Source organism: Pungitius pungitius, chromosome 11, assembly GCF_949316345.1.
Source record: "Pungitius pungitius chromosome 11, fPunPun2.1, whole genome shotgun sequence".
NCBI classification, from domain to species: Eukaryota; Metazoa; Chordata; class Actinopteri; order Perciformes; family Gasterosteidae; genus Pungitius; species Pungitius pungitius.
The window spans coordinates 15,312,015-15,338,060 of NC_084910.1; the positions used below are offsets into that span (position 1 = coordinate 15,312,015).

General features: G+C 46.8%; 2 protein-coding genes across 5 annotated transcripts; both read left to right on the top strand.

The window, feature by feature from the left end:
• The first annotated feature begins 396 nt into the window (after positions 1–396).
• On the top strand, positions 397–13,881 carry LOC119197656 (cingulin). Of its 3 annotated transcripts, none has more exons than XM_037454160.2 (21): positions 397–587; positions 4,506–5,406; positions 5,551–5,621; positions 5,739–5,808; positions 5,917–6,012; positions 6,725–6,846; positions 7,090–7,201; positions 7,435–7,647; positions 7,734–7,882; positions 8,039–8,065; positions 8,613–8,733; positions 8,889–9,101; positions 9,229–9,450; positions 9,540–9,788; positions 9,913–10,083; positions 10,218–10,379; positions 10,704–10,877; positions 10,972–11,090; positions 11,502–11,610; positions 11,724–11,887; positions 12,430–13,881. In XM_037454160.2, exons 2-21 carry the CDS (start codon positions 4,507–4,509, stop codon positions 12,563–12,565), a joined length of 3,600 nt encoding a protein of 1,199 aa, XP_037310057.1. In that variant the 5' UTR covers positions 397–587; position 4,506; the 3' UTR covers positions 12,566–13,881. The 3 variants fall into 3 exon arrangements, with proteins under 3 accessions (XP_037310057.1, XP_037310055.1, XP_037310056.1); XM_037454158.2 differs by having other exon boundaries at positions 5,524–5,621; positions 12,430–13,880; XM_037454159.2 differs by lacking the exon at positions 8,039–8,065 and having other exon boundaries at positions 5,524–5,621; positions 12,430–13,880.
• A 3,487-nt stretch (positions 13,882–17,368) lies between these two features.
• On the top strand, positions 17,369–25,938 carry tuft1a (tuftelin 1a). 2 transcript variants are annotated; one of them, XM_037453852.2, is made up of 12 exons: positions 17,370–17,556; positions 21,499–21,576; positions 22,268–22,372; positions 22,477–22,563; positions 22,784–22,834; positions 22,952–23,041; positions 23,924–24,034; positions 24,176–24,399; positions 24,486–24,591; positions 24,702–24,785; positions 24,941–25,035; positions 25,151–25,938. In XM_037453852.2, the coding sequence occupies exons 1-12, from the start codon at positions 17,497–17,499 to the stop codon at positions 25,221–25,223; spliced, it is 1,164 nt and encodes a 387-aa protein (XP_037309749.1). In that variant the 5' UTR covers positions 17,370–17,496; the 3' UTR covers positions 25,224–25,938. The 2 variants fall into 2 exon arrangements, with proteins under 2 accessions (XP_037309750.1, XP_037309749.1); XM_037453853.2 differs by lacking the exon at positions 22,268–22,372 and having other exon boundaries at positions 17,369–17,556.
• The last annotated feature ends 108 nt before the right edge of the window (positions 25,939–26,046 follow it).

Sequence of the window (26,046 nt, forward strand, 5' to 3'; positions counted from 1 at the left end):
TGGATTTTATGCATTTATAGCAAAGAGTTGTATATTTTCGTCAAGGGACCTGGATGATGCTGCTGCTGCACCACCAGATGGCGGATAGTGGCGCCATCTACAGGTAAATGGGAGACAAAAATATGCAAGCACCTGTCTAGTATTTACCTTAGTCCATCAATAGCCCTGGAAATGTTTATTTAGATTATTGTTATGTCTGTAGTTTGTTGTTTTGTTTATTTAATCAGAAGGACAATCCGGCCTTCCGTTTTACAGAGAAAAGTTGACGACCAACATTGGGTGACTGATATCCAGGTTACACCAATAGAACACGTAGCCAGCATCCTAAGTCCCGCCTACATTAGCAGGTTGGTCCAATCACAGCTTTTCATCGGGAGACACTGGGCGGGACGTTTACATCCCTGACAAAGGTAACAGGTTGCAGTCGTCGCATAATGAACTTGTTGCTGTGTTAATTTACGAAGGAGTCGCTATTCCACCCACTTTCCTGCGTGGACTTTGATAGAAAACGTTCAAATCCTCATCGACGTACAGGAAGCGAAGTGTTGAAAAGGAGCGAACGAGCAACGTTAACTCCTGAAAAAGAGGTAACTTTACGTTTGTTGTTGGACCTCACGTAGCGAGACAGCTAACGTTAAACCGGAGAGACGCGACCTGTCGGACTCTTCTACCTCTGCTTTGGCTCCTTTAACTTCACCCCGCGAAGCCCGACCTCTGTTCTTTCTGTGTTTAACTGTGTATCGAGTCTCAGCGGGGCTCCCCTATTTAACGTTAGCTTCGGTAGCTAACGTCAACGTAACTCCACGACAACTTGCCTCTTATCACCTGTATATACATCTATGCCTCTTACCCCTCAGAGGAATAACTTCTACGCCAGAACCGTATCTCTGTTGAACGTACAAGAACTCTCAGGGGAACCAAGTTACACGTAAAAAAAAAAACAATACCTTTAGATCTTTGAAAGTTAATCTACCTGCTACCAAGGAGATTTGTCTCCTCCTCGCCCTCTTCTTATTTTAGACCCAAGCGGGGACCTCTAACATTCCCTTTACGCCTGTGATCTCACGTTAATAACATGGACGCGCGTGTGCATATATGTGTGTCCATATTTATTTTCTCTACATCATCTCAAAGGAGAGCAGCTCTGTGATTCTAGTCAGCCTCGGTCAGGTGAAACTGATGATGCAAGCGAGACAGAGGTGCAGATTGTAGTTTTGAAGTGTGGGGAATGGCTCATCGATTGTGTCATAAAATGGAATAATCATAGCACCTGCTGAGCCATCGCCTGTGCTGACACAGTAATACAAAATAGAGTGAATGTGAAGGAAAAAACAGTAGTAATTCTTAATTCTAGAAGTGATTAAGGTCGGGCCGATATTGTGGATACAGTCTCTCTCCTTATCTCTCTCACTCACTCACACACACACACACACACACACACACACACACACACACACACACACACGTCCTCCCTCTCGGCCCGTGTAAGTGAAGAGGACAGAGGGACACTGTCTGGAATGTGGGGTACGGGAGGGCCATAGTCACGGGCTCCAAATGTGTCATTTGTGTACTGTTTGGTAACTCTCAAGTATCTCTTTGTCATGCCAATGAACTTCTCTGGATTTGAAAAGAGGAATAAATGGCTGTTTGTCTGAGCGAGGAGGGGGAGCGGTGGCGAGTTTAGAAAGAGACGTCGACCCCTCGGCGAGAGGGAGGAGACCCTGAGGACAGTCTGGCTGTCCTGAAAGGACACTTGACGCGTGCGCTCCATCGTGGTTACTCAAATTGTCATGTTTTTATTTCCCATGCAGTACTATTGAAAAACAAATTGGCTGATTTCAATAATTTATTTATTGGCGCTCTCATCCTCAGCAAATGCAAGATTACAGATTCAATTGAAATGAACCATTTTCACAATACTAAACGCTGATAAGCCGTGAAATACTGTTAGTACACAATACATTCATGTTAAATACATTACAGACTATATTAGATTTCTATAACTTCCCCTGTTGCTGCTCTCTCATTCTGTTTTAGGCCAACTCTGAGATGATCTGATCACACGACCCATGTCGACTCTGTTGGTCAGCAAAGGCACCTTCATGTCTGTTTCATTTCTCTGCACACCTGCTCCAATCTCCTAATTATATTTTCCATTCCATCTCGGATCTCAAGTCTGATTAAATTTGAGGTCAGAGGCAGAGCCCCCGTCCTCATGACTGCAGCGTCACGTGACTGGTGAAGCCGTGTTGCGCTGCGGTTCTCCTGGGCCAGGAAGCCTGAAGAAGGCCTGTAGTTAAAGTCACATCCTATTAATGATACAAGTGTGGGCAGGAGACCGTTGCTTGAAAGCTCGCTTGAAATAATCTTATGGGTGCACCCAAACTATTGTGTGAACAATCTCTGGTTTCAACTACTGACCAAATGGATCGACAGACGTGGAAACGTTTTGTATCCTCCGAGAAGGATGTTTATTTTACAGAGACGTAGGAAGACGTTCGCTCTGGGGAGTAACCGAACAAGGAAAGTGTTACGCAGACAGAAATATGAAGAACTAAACAGTGTGAGGGAGGGCACCAAGGCCCGTGGGGATTGTTCATGGCATTCTCAGAATCGCTGCCCTCATTCCCTGCCCCACATGGGCTGGACAATGGAAGCGGGATACCCACTGAACCCCCCCCCCCCCCCCCCCCCCCCCCCGCTCCTCCTGGAGCCGGGACTGCATCCCCCTCGCTGACACACAAACTACGGATGAAGAGGTAGCAAGAGAGTAATTTCCATGCTACTAACACACCTGTCACACACGCTGTACAGGTTGTTCTGGTTCAGATTACCACGAATTCAACATTGCCCTCATGCGGCCCGTTTGTCGGTGCTCGACCTCGCTGTGGAGGCATCGCGCCGCACGCTTCGCGCTCGACTGCACAGACGCGTTGTGACGGGGTGCTTCCTCCGCGGTTCCCAGAGGCCGGGAGGGAGGGAGGGAGGGGGGGGGGGGGGGTTATTGACTATAGCCACTCACGCACCACCAGCACACGGGCACCTTCTGAGGTTGTGTGGCTTTGCTTACTGTCACCACCAATTCTTGCTTCAAAACTGTTCGTATTTGTCAGCTTCACGTGGATGTTTGTCTACAGCCCGATGATGGTGGTTTTTTAAACTTTTTTTTCTTCTTTCTGGCTTTTACCTCGTATAGGTGTGGAGAGAGAGAGAGAGCCAAGGTCAGGAAACAGTGTTGTGGTAGCTGTTAACGTGAGTTGAGTGAACCGTACCAGTGCAATACACATGGGGCCGAGCCCTCACAATGTGCCCCGACCCAAGGCGCGATCGGCCACTGTAATACCAGATCTGTTCGGTTTCTGTGCTCGACATCTACGACGCTGACGGGGACTTGTCACTGGATGATTACTTGGGTGTGACTTAAGTCGAATAGAAATAGTTTCTGAATGACTCATTGAGGGCTATCCCATTAGAGAAAAAGAAGTAAGGAAAGACGCACAGGAGCAGAAATTACAACGTAAAAGCAGGACATGGTCCTCTCTCTCTCTCTCTCTCTCTCTCTCTCTCTCTCTCTCTCTCTCTACTGTGGTACCTGTCTCCTTCAAGCTGTTGACGTTTTGAAGGGGGGGTGGGGAATAGGTTTAGTATCTGGCTGGGAACCTTCCAAAAGTTGGGAATGGTTTTGTTGGTCCGTACAAGGGGAAGGTGATCTGTAGGTGTGTGCTTTCAGGTTAATGACTAATGGAAAGCACTGAGGACAAAGTCCACAAACACAGTCAAGAGCCAGAAACTAAGAGATAGAGCTTTTAAATCAGCCTCCCTGCATGTGTTAAACGTGTTTTGTCATTTCCTGGTTGCCTGTTAATGAGTGCCTAGGTAGTATTTATCTTATTTACCAATTTGAAGGAGGAAGTTTTAGATGTTAAGCTGGTTTTTGTCTGCTTGTAGCAGTCCCCCCCCCCTCTGTTGTGTCCTGAACCTGTTACTGTGAGTATTTATTAGGCCAAAACTGATACTTATTTCGAAATAGTTTAAATATCTGATTTAATAAACTGGCCACAAATAAGAACAACTTGGAGCATCTCTCCTCATGTTTTCAATTTATTGTGACCAATATACTGAAACTGTTGAACAAATGAACTTGTGCTAATCTGGTAGCTTAATGGGTTTTATGGTAACCCTGTTTATACATTTACTAAATACTTGGTGTACTGTAAGCTAATTATGTATTAGCTAATGAATATCAGCCTGGTGGATTTATTTGTCAACCTTATGTTGTAATTTCTTGTAAAAGTCTTGTCAGCTTTTAGAACATCTAGAGTACATAGTGTACTGTTGGGTTGAATAAGAAGGTACTTACTCATACATATGTTTTATTTCAAGTCAAAGCTAATGTTATGTACGGTGTCTGTTGGATGGATGCAGAAAAGCTCTCTTCCTACATGTGATCTAACCACACTATTGCATATTTGCGTTTTTCTTCTCTTTTCTGCCATATTTACCAGCATGAGCGTACCGTCCTCAGACCGAAGGACCCCAGTGGACTACGGCGTCCAGATCCGCTTCATCAACGACCTCCACGACTCTGGCGGGGGGCAACCAGGGCCCCAGCCCCGGACCAAGACCCCAAACGCCTCCAAGTACGGCGTGGCAGTGCGAGTGCAGGGTATCGCTGGCCAGCCATACGTGGTGCTCAAGGACGGCAAGAAGGGAGACTCCTATGGGGTCCAGCTCAGGACCCAGTACCCCACTGGTTACAGCAGCCTTCCCCGCCGCAGAGAGAGAGCAGAGCCCGGAACGCAGGGGGCAGATGGAGGAGATGGGGGAGCAGGGCAGGGCGGGGCGCTGCGCAGGGCCCAGTCCCAAGGGTCTCTGCTGGACAGGGACGGCGAGGGAGGGGCGGGCAGCGAGGACTTTCAGCTGTCCAGGCCTCCAGGGGACGGGAAGTCTGGAAGTTATGGGAACCTGGACGGGGGACTCGGAGCGAGGGGAGACGGCGAGCAGGTCCGGCGAGCCGGTAGTAGAGAGGGCGGCGTGGAGAGGGACACGTGGGATGGTTCGAACAAACCGGGTCTCAACGGGTCACTGGGGTCGGTTAGGAGCACCCAGTCCTACCCTGACCCTCCTCGACAAACCAATCAGAGACAAACCCCTGTCAACCGACTAATAAACCGGTTTGATGGCAGCAACACGGGAGGCCAGCAGGGAGGGCAACAAGACCCCAGAGCTTCCTCTCCTCTCCCCACCCCCAACCCATACTCCTCCCCTCCCTCCTCCGCTCACAGCAGCCTGCGACGCAGCCCGGCCGCTGTCAACAAGTTCCCCGAGCAGTCCCCCGGTCGGCGGATGTCCCCGGGGACGTATGCCGCAGCGGAGACCCCGCGTGCCGCGCTGACGGAACCACAGGTAAGAATGCAACGACTTTAATGGCACGGCTTGAGGGCGGGTTTTTAGCGAGCTCCACCAACAACATCGACACAGCATGCAGGATCGCGAGAGTAGTTTTCTGATCTGTGTCTCAAGGTGACTCCTGACCTTTTGCTGGACCAGGGTCAGAGTGCAGAGGCGAGCGGTGAGGAGGAGCAGGTCATGCAGACTTTATACAACATCCTGAGACAAGGGTACGGACTTGGATGTTATCCTAGGGTACAGGTTGTGTTTAGGTCTCATGATACTATGGTAATGAATGTTTGCTTATGAACGTGTTCAGTAATTGTCCCATTTTGACCCCTTCTCAGGACAAATGAGAGCGACGTCATCATCAAACACAAAGTCAAAGTCATCTATAAGAAGATTCAGAGTCTAAAGGTTTGTCCTTTTTTGAGAATTCTGTGAGGGGTTAATGCTGCAGGGGTTCAAATATCAGGTAAAGGTATCTGCTTACATTATTTCCCCATTGGTCTTATTCTACGGCAGCCCAAAGAAAGGCCTCAGGAGGAGTGGATGAGAGAGAAGAGGGAGCTTGAAAGAAAGATGGCTGAACTGCAAACGGCCCTTCAAGTGGAGAGACGGGTAAATAAAATGGACAAAAGCATTCAAGAGCAAATAAACTTCTCTGACCGTAACTGCCCCAATACCTACGAGGTAATTAGCAGTGCAGAATGTTTCTCATTCTTTCCTGACATGTGGCAGATGTTTGGGGTTGAAACTGTAGTTTCAGTGCTTTGGATGACGCACCAAACTTTCCTAAGTTCACTTGACCGATTGGAACTGGCTGCTACCAGAGCATGTTAACATTCAGAGAGGAATCTGCCACTTTTAATCAGCTTTGATTACACGGTGCACATCCAACACCACGCATAAATACTCCTCCAAGTCTCTCTGAAATGAGGGCACCAGCTATCAAGTGAAGGAAAGAGCTGTCAATTGGTCGATAGAAGGAAACTACGCTTGAGTTTTTATGTCTGTAACTAATCTGACCAGGAGCGACGTGGGGTTTCTTCGAGTGTGCTTCAGATTAATCCTCACATTAATCCTTAAAGCCCTTTGCCCTGGTCAAAGGTGCACTCACACAATAATCTAACTTAAATAATGGCTCATTATAGGCTGGCTTAAGTAAGGTGGGCAGGTCTTAATCTCTAATAGCTCCTAAGAACCTAAATTCTTCATGGAGATCGACTGGTGGGCAAATGCCTGCTTTAACATTTCCTAAGAAGCCACCGGAGCAAGCCGATGTCTTGTGTCTCACTGCTCTCATTTATTTATCGTGTCTGCTTGTGCAAAGGACTCTGTGAGCAATTCTGATCCCGCTCTGAAAGCTGAGCTGGAGTGCTGTCTGGATGAAAATCTGCTGCTCCAGGAAATGCTGGACCGCCAGAAGAAAGAGTTAAATGAAACCCAATCAGAGTGAGGACACACACACACACACACACACACACACACACACAAAGGGAGGCAAACAAACGGGAAGGGGCACGGTACCATGGGTGCACGAGTGGCCCACTTTGTTATCAAGCACAACTTCCTCACAGTTCACTAAACAATCAGTGCCCGTCACTTATTCACAAGAGAAAGTGAAGGGCCTCATTTTGTGTTCCAAAGAATCATTCAGTGATGTGTGTGTGTGTGTGTGTCCTCTTCTACTCGCAGGGTGACTCAGCTGCGTATGGAGCGGGAGAACGCAGAGGTGCGGGTCAGAGGAATGGAGGACCAGCTGGCTGAGCTTCAGGACGAACTGAGAAGGGAGGACGGCAGCAAGACGGTATTACAGAAACACGCTCACGCAGAGGGAAACGATCTTTTCTAAAATAGGACGACATTCTTTCGAGACTAAATTGCTCCTCAAGACAGCTACTTGATCACAAGGCATTCTACGGACAGGTTGATGATTCGCAAAGGCTTTTGCACCTAAAGCAAGACTTGACGTTCCTTTTGAGGAAAAAGAGCTTTACCAAACCGCATCAAGTCACCGTTGTGCGTTCCCTCTGTCTGCAGGACCTGATGGCCTGTCAGGCACAGATGGTGGATGTGTGCCAGCTGAAGCAGAAGCTGGAGGAGACTCTGCGCCAGCGAGAGAGGGAGCTAACGGCCCTCAAGGGAGCTCTGAAGGACGAGGTGGCCACGCACGACAAAGAGATCGAGGTGCTCCGAGAGCAGTACAGCGTCGACATGGAGAAGCTGCGCAGCAGCATGGAGCAGGTGTCCCAGGTGGGCACCGCAATAATAAGCGAACTCAACTTTAAAAAAAAATGTTTACCAACATCGCCGTGATTGTTCTGTCCTCCTTATTTCAGTCTCATGTGGGCATCGAGGCCGAGCGGTTGCGGGTGAACGCGTCCGTTCGCACCCTCCAGCAGCAGCTGGAAGACTGCAGAGACGAGAGCGGCCACTGGATGGAGCAGTTTCACACCACCAGGGACGAGCTTCGCACCGCCAAACAAGAGTGAGTTTATCCTGGGACTGGATTCGAGCTTTCCAGTGCTTACACGGACCAGGTTTTAGTCACCGTCTTTTTTTTGTCTTTGCACCTGCTGTACTACTAATGTCCATCTATTCTCTCTCATTCTACCTGGTGAATGTTTCTCCCGCTCTCTGTCAGGGAGCAACCCAGCAGCCCTAAAACACCGTGAGAGTCACTATTTGAACTGCATTTGTGTGTAGATATGCAGACCTGTAGATGTGGCTTGCTGTGCTAACGACTGTCTGACTGTAGATCCAAAGGCCATCCACACTTAACAACCCTAATTCATGACTCACCGAATGATCCACATTTAGATATGTACCAATTGGAATATGGACCATATTTAGAACTGTGGTTAAGCAGAAACGGAGCTGAACACAACTCTCACAATCTGGACAAGTAAACATCTGCGTGTTTATTGTGTGTGTACATTGTAACACTATAAGGGTGGTGTGGATGTTCTTGGATATGTGTTTAGTGAAAATGTGTTGTAGACCTGTTTTTTTCTGTGAATATATCCGACTCTGGGAATGCTGATTTATTTCCTTGTTTGTAGAGTGTTTAGTGATGTATCTGCTTGTTCAGTACGTGAATGAAAATTAAGCTCACTTCATGAATCACCTCTTCAATTCAACTACTGCTCATCAGATAATCAATTTAGAGTTCCTTCATATCGAGGAATTGGATCTGAAACTGTCTCCACGATGTTTAGACTCCTCCAAGCCCGACTGGAAAAAGAGGAGTTTGAGGAGGAACTAACCGACCTCAAGGAGAGAATGGGCACCATGAAACGGCAGATACCGGACCCTGACCACACACAGACTCTCAACCAGGTGAACATCACATTCCTGACCTAATTTCACACCAATCTGGCAGTTGACAAAGAGGAACCTGCTTCTTTTCATTACTGTTGGGATATAGCGAGAGTTATTTTATTGATGTTACCAACCGTAGTTTTAACCCTCAAACCCTCGTGTTCCTGATTTAGGAGCTTCAGCGTTACCAAGCTGACCTTCAAAAGGCCAAGTCTGAGGTGGAGAAGCAGAGGACGGAGTTTGACAAGAAGGTCATGGAGGTCATCTCCATGAAGAAATCTCACCAGAACCAGGAGGCAGAACTGAAGTATGAGATCGACAGGCTGAAGGACCAATTGCAGAGGGCCAGAGACGATGTATCCAAGGCAAAGGACAAAACCAAACGGGTCAGTTAATTATTGTGTGGCGATGTGTATGTGGTAGTTTTGTTTCTTGGTTACAGAATCTCAAATGTAATGCCACCATCCCCCTTGTGTGTTTTGTTGATACCATTCCCCTTCTTCTTGCCTGTAGCTCCCAGACCCGACCATCATCTCAGAGCTGGAGCAGAAGCTTAGTGTGACACTTGGCGAAGCTAGCCAGCTCAAAGAGAAACTCTCATTGGCTGAGGAGGAGGTGGAGGCCAGTAAAACCCATCTCAGTAGAGCTCAGATGGACGTTAAATCGCTCCAAGATGCCCAGCAGGAACAGGAAGAGGCGAACGCACGGCTCCGAGAGAAACTCTCACGGCTGGAGGTAGGTCCCGTCCCCTCGCAGAGTAGTGTCCTTGTGTCGGATACCCTGAAATCGGCAGTCGTGTTGTAGCATAAGTGTGGTCTCCTCAGGCTCAGCTGCAGACCAGCGCAACGGAGAGCTCAGAGGCAGAGATCGCCCTCCACACCGAGGTGAGAGGGTTGAGATCGGAGCTGGACGAGGCCAAGAGAAAAGCTTCTAGACTGAGCCAGGAGCACCGCGAACTCGTCCTGCGCGTGGAGGATTCTGAGAAAGAGAAGGAGACACTTAAACAGACCTTCAACCAGCGGGAAGAGACCAAGCAACAGCAAGAAAGAGCTCTGGAGAAACTCAACAAAGAAGTAAGACGGAGCGATCCTATCTGAAACCTTGGGAGAAACGATTAAAGGGTCCGGAGCATTGCACATCGTTGGAGGATTTGCGAAGCAGAAGAAGTGATGCTCTTGGTTTCTTTCTCCCCACCAGTATGAGTCTCTGACCGTGTCCTCCAGGGAGGAGGTGCAGACTCTCAGGGCTCAGCTGGAGGAGCAGAGAGAGAAGGCACGGAAGGAAATACATGAGGCACAACGGAACGGAAACGGCGCACAGAGTGAACTGGAAAGAAGTAATTTAAATCTAAAGAGACTTGAGGAAGAGGTTTGTATTTTGATCACTCATTGTGCATGCTTGATTCGACCTGTTTTCTGTGTGATATAAACTATTAAAATATTAATTTCATGATTTCAACTTCAGTTTGGCAATACGTTTTACAAAACGATCAACCTCCCTAGATGTCGCGACAGAAGAAGGAGATGCTGCTGGTGTGCGAGGAGAGAGACAACCACCAGCTGGACAAAGAGCTTCTGAGCAACAGGTTGCGCCACCTGGAGGGAGAGATGGAGGCCGTCAAAAACGGCCAAAATGAAAAAACCCGGGAGATTCGCATCCTGGAGGTCAGACATATGCAGCTGCATCTCTGTGCTTTGGGAGAATTAATGACAGTTATCCGCTGTCAAAACTTGAATATTTCTACTCTACTATTTCTACTATGTCAAAGGAGCCGTCTGTATATTCAGAGACCTTTCTGAACATGCATTACTTATATTTGTAAATCTAACAGGTTTAAGAGATTAGCATGTAGACTGTATCCAGTACAGCATTTCTCTGCTTACATGTACAAGCGTGCGCACCATTGAATTCCCTTCCTCGGCCTAATCCAGTGCACACAGTCTCCTTTCTGAGCATCTAACGCAGCAGCCTCTCATTGCCCGTGCCAGGACAAGCTGAAGCGCATGGAGTTGGAGCTGGAGGAGGAGAGGAGCAGCGCGGAGATGCTGACCGAGCGACTGGCCAGGAGCAGAGACCAGATCGATCAGCTGCGCTCCGAGCTCCTGCAGGAGAGATCGTCCAAACAGGACCTGGAGCTGGACAAGAACACCATGGAAAGACACGTACGTAACGTGAACCCGGCGTCCGTGTCGGCTGACTAACAGAAACACTCTACTACACTTTGGGCTTCTTTGACCCGTTTGTCTGGCGCTGCAGCTGAAGGAGCTGAGGAGTCGTGTGGCCGACATGGAGGGTCAATCTCGCTCCTCGGCAGGAGTCTCCCAGCTGGAGAACAGGATCCAGGAGCTGGAAGAACACCTACGGAGTGAGGAAAGGTACAATGCAATGTACTAGGGTCATTCGGGATTCCTTTTATTCCACCCATTTTATCTGTTGTTTGTTTTGATGATTTCTTTTTAAAAAAATAGATTTCCCCAAAATTTGCTGAGCAAACGTTTATTTTGCTGGGGATCCCAGTTTAGGATGTTACATCTGACTAATTATATTTATTCAAGGAGAAGTGCATTCCTATGACAACATTTGCAGATTCAGATGATTATACAAAAGAAAAAGCTACTAATAAATTATCAGTTAACATAATGGGTGGAGTACCTTTACTTTTGCTACCATAAGTGTATTTGAATTGTTAGTTACATTACAGAATGCATGGTTTGGGCCTTTCGGGCGTTAACTCATGAGCATGATCACGTGTCTTCTGCTCGGTTTCTTCTCTCGTATATGTAAAGGGAGAAGAACTCAGTGTTGGCATCTCAACGGCGTCTGGAGAGGAAACTAAAAGATCTCAGCTTGACGTTGGACGAGGAGAAACAAACACATACTGAACAGAGGGACCAGGTAAACGCATCAAAATGCACCTCAATATTTGAATACACTCTGGAGACATGGGAATACATCGAGAACAAACTCCTCTGCATAAAACTACACTTTAACCTCATGCTGTGCTGCAGCTCACTCTGAGAGTGAAAGCCCTGAAGAGGCAGGTGGACGAAGGAGAGACGGAGCTGGAAAGGATCGATGGAATGAGGAGAAAGGCCCAGAGAGACATGGAGGAACAGATGGAGCTCAAAGACGCCTTGCAGGCCAGAGTCACAGCACTGGAAACTGAGCTCAAGTAAGCGCTTTACTCGTTCTATGTATCCAATTGGGTCTCTCGTCCAATTTGTTACTCGCTGTGCGATTATGCAAGACACTTCCTGGCAGCCACATGTTCACAGCCGTTGGTGTGAGTGAGTAACAGAAATACCTCATCCCGTTCGTGTCATAGGAGTACAACTGCACATGAATGACGTTATAATGGGCGAACCCAGATTCCGAGTCTGTTACACACGCAATCAACACCTGGTAGAGATTCACAGAGCACCCCGAGGTGCAGTATTTCACAACGCGATACGTGTGTGAACCACATCAGCAATCGCCCACGTGTGAAAAGATATTTCATTAAACCGAAAAGGCTCATTACTCTCCTACCGCGTGGGAACGGACATGACAGCAAAGCCCCCAGTAGCAACGGGGAAATGCTTGTTGTTCCCTTGTGCTGCCAGCAGAGGGAGCACTGTTTCCACTGGGCAGCGCTATTGTTCGGAGGTAAAGCAACTGTTGAACAAACAGTCAGTGATGGCATCGATAATGGCAATGATGATCAATGTGTCACAGGAGGAAAACGCAGGCAGCCATGCGGCCCGCTCTGGATTCATCAGCTCTCAGTTCAGATGACGACGACGACAGCCTCTTCGATCCCTCCATCACCTCCATACTTACTGAGAGCAACCTCCAGACCAGCTCCTGTTAAAATCAGGCACCAGGTGGGCGGGGGGGATACTATCAAAGAAACAAAAAAGGGGGGCATGTAGGTTCCTTTTTGGACTGGGGGTAAAGCAGAATGGTATTGACTACAGGCAATACAGGGGCTGCACTGATTTGGGATTTAAATTACACATTGTAAAGTTTAGCAGGCAAATAATTTCCCTCACCAGGGAGAATGGAAGGAAGAAACGCATTTCAGGGTATTTCATCAGTCTACAAGGTACTCCGATGCACTCCACAGTACAGCTGGAAGTACTACACCACGAAGACTAACTAACTGGGTTACAAGAAGAGAACCAGAGCGTAAGAAATGTAAATAGAAATTTCCTCCTGCATTTTTTACAAATGCAAGTTCAGTCAAACCATTTCTGGGTTGAGATTCTGGATCAAGCACTTACGGTACAAAGTTAGACTTTGAGAAGTTTGACTTCTCAGCGTGGAAAGTTTACTTTTTCAATTTTTTCTCTGTAGCATACGATTCTGTACCTCAGCATGAATAAATATAAGGTAGTTATTTACAAGCATGGACCAACATTAGACTCTGATTCTCATACTCGCTTTTGTTTTGAGGAGTCAAATTTACAGCAAATAATTGGCACTGAATGAAATCTAGCTATTTAAACACATGCTTTTTTAAAAATACGACTTGTGTTTTTATTACAGTACGACGCAGTGTAGGAATTCCGAACTATAAAATGTGACGCTAATTATTCACTCTATATGTGATAGAAGCCTCATGTTGGTGTGAGGGTTTCTATCATGTGTCTCTTTATCTGCTGTATCTTTAACAACTTCCTAGTAACGGTACAACAGACCTTTTGTTTTGCAGATTGTAATTTTGAGGACAGAAGTGTCCTTTTGTCAGATTATGAAATTATGTTCTTTTCTTTGAGTTAAAATGGCCAAAAAAAATCTTACTGGCCATTAAAATGTTTGTATTTGTAGAAGCTGCACAATTTCTATGCATTCCTTCATTGCAAGTCACTGAAATATATGCCTTAAAGTAATTTTTTTGTAAAATTCAACATTAACGACTGTTTTGTAAACTGTTTTGACGAATCAGTTTGAGTGCTAATAACTGTCTTTCCAGTGAAACTGGAAGTGGGGAAATGTCTTAGACTGAAGAAACGGCTGTTGAATTTCAAAATGCTGGCGTGTTCTTTAAGGTTGAATAGAGAAATTCACCTTGTGACCGTACTTCCAAACGTCGATCATATTTCTATCGCACGTAAATGTAGCCACAATAAAAGTTCAACAATTTAAGTTTCTGTGATTCATGATTACATATATATAAATTAAATGTTAATCGGGTACTTTTACTCAAGTTTGTTTTTGTGCGTTTCTGAAGGTCTTTTGACTTGATTAGAGATGATCAGTTCAACAAATCCTTCATCCAGAATTTTATTTTGTTTAAAAAACACTTTTTAAAACGTTCATTCTTAGCAGCTTTATTCTAAATCTATAAAAAATAAGCTGACTTCTGTGACAATTTGATAGACAAAACTACTCTCTAATTGTTCAGAATTATAAGCATATAAGGAGATTTGATGAATTCTTGATGCTCCCCTTCCCATTTCTGAAGAGGCGTTTATGACAACGAGATAATAGCGATGGATTCCCCTGCTGCTGCAGAAGGGGCTCTCGCTACGCTTTAAATAGTTATTAACATGGATGAAAATAACTGCGTCCTCCATCCAGCCTTCGTTCACATCACCTGTGTGCACAGAGCCGTGTGATTACACGTCTGTCTCATCGCTTCAAACACTGGTTTTCAACAGACAAATAACTGCAGTTATTAAGACATTCAACATAATCAACTACAGATGCCTCCTATGTGGGATTACCTTTCTCATGGCCCTGATATTGTCAATGCTTGAGTGGAGCACATAAATGAACATTATTCATACGTGTTTATATAAGAAGTAACAAAGCTATTTTGATTTAGACTGATGTCTTATGTAGAGATTCCAAATGTGTTGACTTGATGTTCACTGAACACGCTGCAGCCACGGCTCGGTGTCTCAACTCTCGACTATTGTTGCAGGAGGATTTCTGTTGATAATATCTGCGATAAGCATCATGCAGGGCAGAAATAAACAAGGCCAATGTGTTGATTCAGGCGGACCACAGGGGGCGGGCGGGGGGGCGCATTCCTGGACGCATTCCCAAATTCATGTGATCACCAAACAAACCTGAAAAAATGAGTTTAGGCCTCCACTTCCTCTGCTGCCCTTTGAAACAGAGCCAACCACAATAACACACATAATGACCACTACGACTTTGCATTGTTTGAGAGTGAAGCACAATACTGTGTGATTGTGATGCTGTTTGACTTAAATTTGCTCCGCCGAGAGTAATGATTTAGGTATTAAATCAGGATTTTAAATCAACTGCGATGAGCCTTCATCAACTGAGCTGCTGTATTGATAGAAGAGACCCGTGTCTCCATATGTGGATTTATTCTCAGTTTCCCCCCCCCGCGCACAAAGAGGAGAGCAACCTTTTAAGGATGAGGTCGGCGGGTGTCTCCCCCCGTGTGCTTCACGGCAGCCCGCTGCTCCTAATCCCAGCCGGGATTATGCCCTGAGACGAGGAGGGGTGCTGCTGCCAAACTGCTCCGCAGGGCGAGACGCGTCAGGAATGTGCCAGATCAACCAAGGCAATGTTTTTAATCTAAATCTAATGTCAGAAAAACCTGCAACTACTGATCCAACTCATATCTACATGATAGAAAAATCACGCTTCTACGCTTCAAGCCCAAACATTGTCATCACTTCAGGCGTTTGTTTTCCACTCGTTTGAGAAGACGACGAAAGGTCACGGAGGGAGACTCCTCGGCTGATTGTGTGTTCACATCCTACCTGGCACGCTGGCGAGGATTGTGTTGGACTATTTTGAGACAGCGGGGTGTCTGTCCGGGTCTTGGCGACACACCGTACCTCCTGTCCTTTGCTATTGTGTGATTTTATCTTGTGTTCACCTGGAACAGATGTGTTTGGCATGGAGCCACACCTTTTTAATACTGGCTGTAGAACCAGTTGCAGCGTCCACGATACTACAAGCGCCACCGAACCTGTCGGGCAATACACCTGTTTCGCTGGAAATTATGAGAGAACATACTTTACGAGGATGGGATGGGGTTAGATACCATTATTACAGCCGGCCACATCCCCGAGAGGCTGTTTTCCAAGAGTTGGGTGTGTGATGTTATTAAAATCAGCATGTGTTCCACCTTTTGTTATTTTCCAAACAAAGTGCACAGTGAACAAGGAACCGAACCGCGAGTGTTTCCTGATCACTTCAGTCCCTGCACACTCGTTAGATGTATCGGGTTCAGATCCCTTTTTAAATTAAGTTCATGAAAGATAACAATAACACACGTTTAATCAAACTGGGTTGTGACTCGCACCGTGGTATCAGACTTGGACGCGTGTGATTACACACACACACACAGACACACACACGGACCGCACTTAACTGTCTGTTTGGCGGATCAGTCTGTCTGAGTGTGGTCACCTGTGGGATACAAACACATGGTTGTGACTCACGTTTGGGTTTAGCAGGCGGGACACATGATGACATACTGCAGTGAGGTGCAGGTGTGTTTGTTGCATGTGGGATAACCTCATTCCACTCGATAAATCAACCATTAAACAACAACACCCTCCAGGGAGAAACCACCTCCTGGATCAGTTATTTATTAACCTGGAGGAGTTACTTTGAAACATCACTGCACTTTTGGGATGTTTTTTTTCTTCATTAGGGTCTATTGGATACACTTTTCTCTCCATGAGACCCGTTTCAAATTCACTTAGTGTCATCCCTTGTTTGCCACCGCGAGCTGTTGTTTGCGTCTCAAACAGCCATTAATGCTGTTAAGGTCTTTATTCAATTTAAGGTCTGCGTTGGCCTGGAGCCGCCAGCGCAGTGCTGTGTCAGACGGTCCTTCAGTGTCACCTCAGTCAAGTCTGAAAATAGGCTGCCTGTCATGTGCCTTTTGTCAACAATAAAGCCGTGTGAACTCTTGAAATGAATAATTAAAACATTCACATCCCTGATTGAATTACCAGCTTTTCTTTTGCTGCATACTTTTCATTGCTAATGACAAGCATATAACAGTCATTTTGCTTTGAGTTTTAACACAATCACAGGTGAGAAAGTCTACATACCTTTTTTTTTGTATAGTTTATTTATGTTGTTATATAAGTACAGACTAAAAGGTTTCTGCTGCATCCACACGACCAAAGTGCAACAAAGTGTGATGAATCCTTTCTAGCATCATCTATGTAATTTTAACTTTAAATGGTACCAATCAATTATTTTTTTTTTAACTTTCCGGAAAAGATGTTTATGAACAAAAACACCTAATACGCTTTGAAAGGGTTTTAAATCACTCAATAAAAGAAAACAGTGCACTTTGTAACCTAAGAACCTGAGGTTCAGTCCGGGGTTAAACCCGATGAATAAATCATTTCGGCCTTTCGGTAAACCGAGCAGTGTTCGCAGAGACAAGGACCATCTCTTCGGGTCAAAAGGATCCAGTGTCCGATAACCACGCGCCCATCACGTGATCACCATCGATCGAAGCGCTCGTACCGCACTAGGTGAGGTCCCCCCATGCGCCCCCCCCCCCCCCCCCCCCCCCCTCCCCCGCAGACATTCCGCGCACACCCGGATTCCCTGTTCGTGGGCGTGTTTTTTTTTTCTTTCTGTCTCACCTCCATTGTGACGTGAGGAGAAAAGTTAGAATGGAGAGGGGAGGAGACACACACACACACACACACGCTCACATATACACACACACACGCACACCCAGCGGCAGCAGAGAGACAGAAGGAACTCGAACCCACACACGGAGGGACCGCTTTCGTTTATTTATCTGTTTTGTGTTGAGTTGTGTTCCTTTCCCCATCGAGGATGAACGGAGTGACCAGAAGCCTGTGCACCTTCGAGGACATCCGGCGTCCGGAGCAGGGGGTGAGTTGCTCCATGATCACACGTCGCCCACTGTGCCTCCTGTGTGTTGGTAACGTTTACTTCCCGCACGGGTCCGTGATGTTTAAACATCAAACAAACAAAAAGTAATCTATAAACCAAAGGTTTGACCCCTCAATCGTGTTGTCGTTCGATTTTCGGATCTGCTGGTGGATCTTTTTTTTGTTTGTTGTTCAGACTCAATTTCCTCTAAGTGGTGTATTTACTCTTACATCTCCTGCCCTGTTCTAATTAAAGTATTAGCCCCTTAACCCCCAAAGTCTCCACCCACAGGCTGCCGTGTCAGATTTAGTCCAGATAACATCTGCGCCTGTCACACTTGCCTTCTTCCCTCATCATTTAAGGGCTTACCGTCCCACGGGTGACAGGCGTGGAAGGCAGCTCAGGAGAGACAAAGCTCTAATCACTTTTCTTGTGCAGTACGTGCACCACGTTGTGCACGAGGAGATTAAAAGCCCAGGTACCTGTGCTGTCGGTGAATGGTCAGGGTCCACCCGCGTCACGGGGACGGGTAAATGAGCTTTTATGCTCCACTGCCCGCTGCTGCGTGGGTTTAATCATCTACCTCGCACCAAAGAGCCACCTGTAATGTGTGCGTGCGTGAGTGCGCAGAGCAACGCTGCACTTTCACCTCTATCAGCAGCCGCCAGGGCCGCTGAGCTGGAAATCGAATGGAAATCTCTAAAAGAAGGCCCCTTACAGTGAATACTCTGTTCCGCGGTTATGTGAGATTAACTGAGATTAAGTGTGATCCGCGCCGGATCCGACAGACGGCTTGTTTTGGCAATGGTCTAGACTTAAATGTCAGTTACTGTTGTGTAACTACACAATAAAGGTCCGAGTGTTCAAAGGGCAGGAGCCACCCTCACACACCTAATAAACTGAATTCCTCTCCAAACGATACGTGGAACTCGGTTCTGTTCAATCTGTGATGTATTACATTTTAACACGACAGCACATTTGCATGAGATTTAAATAGAAAACAGAGTGATCTTTGTCACAGTCAAATAGTTATTTACATATCTGATAAAGTTATTCAGGTCAGACTAAACTTTAGACGTGTTTCACCTCTACAGTTCGTCATGAGTTATTGTGGAAAAAAGAGGGACCCTTCCCCTTCATCAAGGCAGGGTGAGGGGGGGCAAGGGGGGGGGATACATGGGGAGAGGGAATGTGCCTCATGTAGCTGGGAAATGACTTCCGTGGGAGTTTTGTTGACAAACTTGTTTCCTGGAACTGAGATCGTACCATCTCAAATTAAACAGCTTCCACACGGACAGTTACTTAAAACTTCACAACAGTTGGGAATCATTTAAAACTTGTGGCGCAGTTTCTCCTCCCCAAAAAAAAAAAAGTGAGGGCACTTTTTGAATGATGCCGCAACCATCCCTCCAGGCATTTCATTTCCTTGTGACCCAAAACATTCCCTCTGTCTTCCCTCATGCTGAGACACCGTCCCGGTCAGGAGTGTGTGACGTGACCGGCTGGGAATGAGCCGAACGAGTGGAAAATGATCCCGCCTGGTCCGCACGGCACAGAGAGCGAGAAAAATGAATTGATCCAACGACGACTGGAGAAATGAAAGTGCGAGTCGGAGTTGCTCTGTGACTCAGAGCCTGGACTAAGTTTAACGATGCACGTTCACCCGCTGACGTTCTCACGGGATGTTAAACACGGGCCGACCTCCCGATGCGTCACTTCACACCTCCGTTCGTGTCTGTAAAATGGACTGGATCTTTAGTTACATTTTTGAGGAAATCCTTCAGCTAACAATGATTTCCGATATTGATTCATCCGTTAAATCTTTGCCCGAGATATTGATTAATCATTAAGCCAAAGAAATGTCAAAGAAAAAGACTGTGCAGCAGATGATGGAAAACCGCTCCTGACAGAGAGAGAGATTCAATGATGTGCTCACACAATCTTTGTTTGAACGCAGGTACAACAGGTACAACACCTGCAGGCACAGCGTGTGCTGCTGCTGCTGCAGTAATCTGCCCATGGCGTTCTTTGGCTTATAGCTCTGAGGGAGCTTCTTTTTTTTTTTTACCTTCACGCTGAAGCTGTCTCTGTTCATCAGAAACCTTCAGCAGGTTGGCAGCCACCGCTCAGCGTGTTCCACTCGCATGGTGTACAGGCCTCCTGAAGCCAAGAGTCCAACACAACAAAAAGTTGTTCACCCTTAAAAGCCTGTCGGCCGGGCCGTGATCTATTGTGCTCTTTGTCCAGCAGTGTGTGTGTGTGTGTGTGTGTGCTTGGTTTCAGGTTTCGGTCCGGTTATAAAGCTCGTGTGTAGCTTGTGTTTGTGTACTTTTATTGGGTGTATATTTGCGTGGGCATTTGCGTGTGTGCGCACATCATCTTCCATTAGCTCATCCGACTGGTCCCTTTGTCTCTGTTTCTGGGAAATCCAGTTTAACCGGTTTTCTTTGAAGGTGGTATGAAAAAAAGATTTTTATTTGAGAGTGTCAACATGATAGAAAATAGGCACAGACCCCAGTGTGTATATAGTTGATGGCAGGATTAGTGGAGCCTTTATTTGGTTGTCAACAAACCAGAGAAGTTGTGCAATGATGGATTCCATCCTAACAACCCTCTCACTGTTCTCCCCCTTTCTCCCCCCTGCCCTCTCTTCCCTCCTCTAATGGCTTCCGAGGGTTGTAATCTGAGAGGAGAGCATGTTGAACAAGTGGAGGATTTTCATTTTCATTTTCTCTGAGTTTCGTTTTGAGTGGGACCACCAGCTATTAGCCCATTTCCTTTGCCCTTTTTGGGGGGATTGTTCAATATTTTGCTCTTTGCTTTATTTTCCATTTTGTTTTCCTGAACAGATAACCAGCTACTCGCAAAGGCTCCATGGCCTTTCTTTATAACCTCTCTGCGCTCTTTATCCCTGTGTTAAAAGTAAATTAATGGAAAGAAAGTTCTAATACGCAATCCCTTCCTTTTGTCCAAAAAAACTGTGTAATATGAACAAGAGCTCAGTAGAAACATTGTTTTTATGATAATACCGTACAAAAGGTGCAAATAAACCGTGGCCCGCACACCAGAATCTACCAGAATCCTCATTTACTATGTTTAGGCCGACGAATACGTCCTCCTGAGTAATCGGTTTGTTGTCACACGTGTGTTTGTTTGTGTTTGCATTCGGTCTTTGCGTGTTCCGCGTTGTCGTAGTCGACATGATTCAGATTCCAGGAGGACACAGCGAACACATGAGGGCCACAAGTAAACAAAAGAAGACTTTTGCCCCCGAGTGGCGTAATGTCCCTGTCCTCCTCTCCCTTACATCCGCATACTTGTGAGGGGGTTCCCCCTGATGGAGGACACACACACACACACACACACACAGCCACATTCCACTAAAGACTTTTCCCATGGGTGCGACTCCTGAAGCATTAAGAGAACCACGGAGAAGGTGTCTCGCTTTCTAAAGCGCTGTTGTTTTGTCTCTCTTCCCACTCGCACTGTGGGCCAGAGTTTGGCGCTACGGCGAGGTTTCTGTTTCCATGGAAATGGTCCGTCTTGCTTGACATTACATTATCCGCCCACTTTCCCAGAAATCCAGCCGCTGTGCTGAGAGCCGCCTGGAGAGTTTCCTCCCGAAGCCCCTCTGACGTCCGCAGCACACGATTTAATTCAAACAATCTGTCTTTGTGCAGCCCTGACAAACTTTAGCTGTTTTTTAGGGGGGCGGTGGTGGCGGTGGTGGTGGTGGGGGGGCTCGTACACCCCTTCTTTCTTACTGGCTGCTCCCACCCTCCTCTTGTTGTTGTCCGCGAGTGTGACTCAGTCTCCCCTCCTCTTTCTTTTCCCCTCACCGCCTCAAAATAGTCCTCAATCTGTCCCTCCGTCACACAACGGTCTCTTTGTGGATTCGCTCCATCGTCTCATTTCTTCGTCGTCCCTTTTTATTTCTTTCAGGACGGGTGCAGGCGGCTGCGGCTCACGCTGCACGACCAGCGGCAGGAACCTCGCGGCTCCGAGCAGCACAGGGACAAGGTAAGAAGCGCCCGGCGCCGGGTGGCTGGGGTTAGAACCTGAAGGGTAGGAGACAGAGGAGGGAGGCAATTGAAAGGGTTGCCATGTAACGACATCCCTCACTGTTTGAGAGGCATAGGTTGAACAAATAATGGCTTATCACATTAGGGTTTTATTCAAATGAACTTTTCATCTCTTTTATCTAGACGACACTCGGACAGAACGAAAGCTACAGTAGCGCTGCTTTTTCTTCTGAGGTGTCGTTCGGTCGCCATATTTGGACCTGAAAGTTGCCGACGACCCTCAGAAGACAGCACAGCATTTCAATGGCATTTTTCTGACACGAACCACTCAAAATGTCTTAAGACAAAACGGTGCCAAAGTTGGACAAAAACAACGTAAATTGGACCACTATAATGGCAGGGTTACATAAGGTCTCCCCACCTTCTTCTGCGTGTCTGTGCCAATTCTTTAACACTATCGCTACTTCCAAAAAAGCGCCAGATGTTTATGGATTTGTCTCCACGGCGATAATGACGGAATGTCCCGGGCCTCCTGATTATAGAGACCCACAGTCAGTTGCACGCATACGCTCATGATTTTCTTGGCACCTTGGAGCGATAGTAAAAACGCAGTGACGATGTTTGGCAATGTGACACACCCATGCTGACGCAACACGGCGTCGATAACGCCTGCGCCTTCTGACCCTCAGCCAATTGGACGTGCTTTTGCGCTGGTGCAGCCGGCCAATGATGACAGGACGGCTCTGAACCCCGAACCGGGCAAATGTAAAGAGGAGCAAGTGGAGGTTATCAAGGTGGGTGTGGCACATTGTCGGGTGTGGAAACTGATGCCATGTGTGCATGTTTGTGTGTGTGTGTGTGTGTGTTTGTTTTTAACAGTCACGTCCGTCTGTTCCAGGTTTATCTAGAAGCCCGCAAACAAGAGCAGCAGAAACACCAGGAGAGCCTGCAGATGCTGTCAGACGAAGTTTCCCAGATACAGGAGGTCAGTCTCTGGACAGGATCTACTGGAGCTCTGACACACATTTTAAACGCACACACACCTCCCCAACCGTGTCCTCTGGATTGTGTAACAATTTGATTATTTGCAACCACGTAAATTCCTCCCAGCTGCCAGACAGGTTTCGTCTTGTGTTCACGACTTCATAGATTCCAATATAATTCAAAAGAATGTGTCACTCACAATATGTCCGTGTTTCACGTAGGTGAGGTATTGCCTGAAAACGCTGAGGGAGCAGATGGCAGCCAAAAACAAGGTAGGTGTATTTTAAGCCGTGCCCTGTGCCTTTGTTAGCCTTACATCCTGTGTGCCTAATGGCATTTCCTCCCCTTTTCACTGTGTCCTGGCTGACCTCCTGCTTTTCTCCTCCCAGTCGCTCACAAACGGGTGGAAAGTGGGTCTTCCTTTCAGAAAGAGTCCCCCGTCCCCGAGCACAAGGCCCACATCAGACGGTGAGACACAGGTGAGCACTCAAGGCCAACGAAAGATAATAAGTAACAACAAAAAAAAGTAAAAGTATTTGCGTGAGAAACAGACTTTTACATGTATCCTCTGAACAATGTGAGTTTCGTGTGATGCCCGTAATGCGATCAGCCGCCAGAGGCCCACCGGCAGAAGGAAGTATAAAGTTAAACAGACGGACAAACGGATATGTCACATAGGAGAAAAAGACAGGTGTAAAATGACATTAGGACGTAAATACCGCAGGCTGTAATTAGACAAGTGAGAGAACCAGCACATAATGTTCCTCAACATCAGTTATTGTGCTCAGGCCCGTCCCATTGTCCCCGGCATTCCACAGAGACTCCTCCTTTAATCGTTTTGTTGCTGTCTTTGAGCCACACACACACACACACACACACACACACACACACACACACACACACAGTACACCCTCTAGTACTATCTGCACGTCAGCAATGTTGTGTGCAAATACCAACAGAGCTGTCGCCATTGTGTTTGGTTCGATAGTTTTTTTGCGGCAATTACGGCGTTTATCTGTGACTCACGCTGCGGCTCGCAGAGGTGTTGCAGAAATTAGGCAGAAAGCGCTGGCCCTGATCCGGCCGCACGCCACCAACACGCCTGTTTTTCTTCTGAAAGTCAAACCCACTGAGCTCCAATGAAACCAAAACCAGATTATACATTTCATCATGAGGAAATCATCTATCTGTCCATTCCTGCGTATTTCATTTGGCTTGAACACGGCTCAAAGTGGCGCAGTAAGAATTCTCTGTTGGATTTGTATTTGGACTCTGCCACACACACACACACACACACACACACACACACACATACATTGCAGCATCCATCTGACAGTCGCACTGCATTCTGTGTCATCCAGGAAGCAGACGAAGAAGCGGAGAGAGCCAAGCTGAGGGAGGTCAGCAAGCGCATGTACGCACAGCTCCAGGAAGCAGAGAAGAAACACCAGGAAGACAAAGAGAGGCTGCAGGTACACACACATTCAGAGCTTATTTCTATGTACATTATGAATCATCACCAATAACCTACACTTCCTTTCTGTAAAACTGCACTTTAAACTAAAGCAATAAAGGGCGCCCTCTCCCCCCCCCCCCCCCCCCCTCTCTTCCAGGCTGAAAGCCGCAGCCTGAGAGAGCGTCTCTGCGACGAGGCGGAGAGGTTGAAGATCACAGAAGCGGACAGCGAGCGGAAAGACGAGCGCATAGACGAGCTCCAGAGGCTGCTGGGAGGGATGCAGCAGGAGAGCACCACCCTGCGAGAGGCGATACGCAGCCGCGAGGACGAACTGCGCGAACTGCGCAAGATCCGAGAGGAGGGCCAGGAAGGGGAGCAGAGGTCAGCCAACACCAACGCATCAACGGCACGAATGATTGACTATTCTCCGGGGTTCTAACTTCTCTGCGGGTATTTTTTTTTTTTAGGGCCGAGAAGCTGGAGCGGGAGGTGGCTATACTCAGAGAAAAGATCCACCATCTGGACGACATGCTGAAGAGCCAGCAGAGGAAAGTCCGACACATGATTGAACAGGTGAAGGCGCACACGCGGGAGGCTCTGTGGAGCAAACACTCTCTGTGTCTCTGTGTTCATCTTTGTGCAGGACTTACCGAGTGTTTGACTGTGCTTCTTCTCGTCTTTAGCTCCAGAACTCGCGCATGGTGATCCAGGAGAGGGACCGCGTGATCAAAGAGCTGGAGGAGAAAGTGGCTTTCTTGGAGGCTGAGGTGAATGCTGCTTGTTATCTTCTCCTCAAACTGGAAATGAAACATTAGATAGTCAGGAGATTTTAAAGGGAAGGAGATGCAACCGTCTTGTGGCCACGTTCATTATTTTTCTTGATCTTATGTGCACTGACCCTCTGACCTTTTGTTCTGTGTAGAACCGAGAAATGCATGACCAGATGGACTACTTCCTGGGAGGACAACGGTCAAATTCCTACCTTTCAACAGAGCGCAACCCCCAGATTGTCTACAGGTAACTTATTTCCTTTTCCTCTTAATGTGGTTAGTCCTACCGGGCCTGTCCTTCCTCGAAACATACTGTGTTTCGATATACAGACAACTCATGTCTCTTCTTCTTGTCCCCGCAGTAAACCAATCAAGCCGTCCAACTCATCCAACAAACCACTCCCTTTCATCAAAGTCATCGAGATCAAGTCATGAAGCGACTGTGCAGAAGAACTCCAGCCCGTGGTCAAGAGCCGCCAAATCTTAGCAACGCAGACTCAAACTGGACGGCGGTTCCACGGCCCCCGTCTGATCCCTTTTCAATGGCTGTGGTGTCCGAGCTGAGCTTCCTGGACTGAAACTGGAACACTTCAACTTATGCCACAAACCCCGTTGGAGGGTCACGTGCACCGGGCCTCGCTGTGTGTCTGTGCATAAAGAATGAGCGTGTGAGCTTTAGGGTAGATCCATTACGCGTGCTGATGTGCATTTGTTTATGAGTATAATACTGTGTACTGCAAGTGTTCCCCTGTGCTGCCCTTTTGCCAAAGTGGGTTATGACATTATGAAGCTTATAGACGGCAATGTAGCAAACATAGCTAACTAAGCTAAAGTTGTTTTTTTTTAAATCGTTGACCAGATGATCTACTTCATGTGTAATTAATACTCACCAACCCATGACTGCTCACATTTCGCTGAGTCAACAGGAAGATGCTTACTGACTGACGTTTTTTAAATAAGTTTTAACCCCCGATACAATATGTCATTATTGTACAAATTTCTTTTAAACCATTTCAGTTCTTTGCCTGAACAGCCAGCTTATTTTGTACATCTTTTAAATGAATGTGATCTAAGTTACGTTCTACCTAACAACTTTTTCCCTTGTATTTATTTATCTATAAAAATAAACAGATTGTATATATTAAATACGCAGATTGTAATGAGTCTTTTTTTTTTAAATCTTTGACTGCATTTGTTTGTTTGTGTGTCATTAAATTACTGAAAGTGAAAGTAATGCCTCTTGATTTCTTACTAAAAT

Excerpts from the sequence above, each read along its gene's own strand:
- tuft1a (XM_037453852.2), top strand. The coding sequence starts at position 17,497 with ATGAACGGAGTGACCAGAAGCCTGTGCACCTTCGAGGACATCCGGCGT. Across the intron at positions 17,557-21,498 it reads TCCGGCGTCCGGAGCAGGGG|GACGGGTGCAGGCGGCTGCG; the intron begins GTGAGTTGCTCC and ends TATTTCTTTCAG. Across the intron at positions 24,592-24,701 it reads TCCGACACATGATTGAACAG|CTCCAGAACTCGCGCATGGT; the intron begins GTGAAGGCGCAC and ends TCTCGTCTTTAG.
- LOC119197656 (XM_037454158.2), top strand. The coding sequence starts at position 4,507 with ATGAGCGTACCGTCCTCAGACCGAAGGACCCCAGTGGACTACGGCGTC. Across the intron at positions 7,883-8,038 it reads CTTCGCACCGCCAAACAAGA|GGAGCAACCCAGCAGCCCTA; the intron begins GTGAGTTTATCC and ends GCTCTCTGTCAG. Across the intron at positions 10,878-10,971 it reads AGAACACCATGGAAAGACAC|CTGAAGGAGCTGAGGAGTCG; the intron begins GTACGTAACGTG and ends CTGGCGCTGCAG.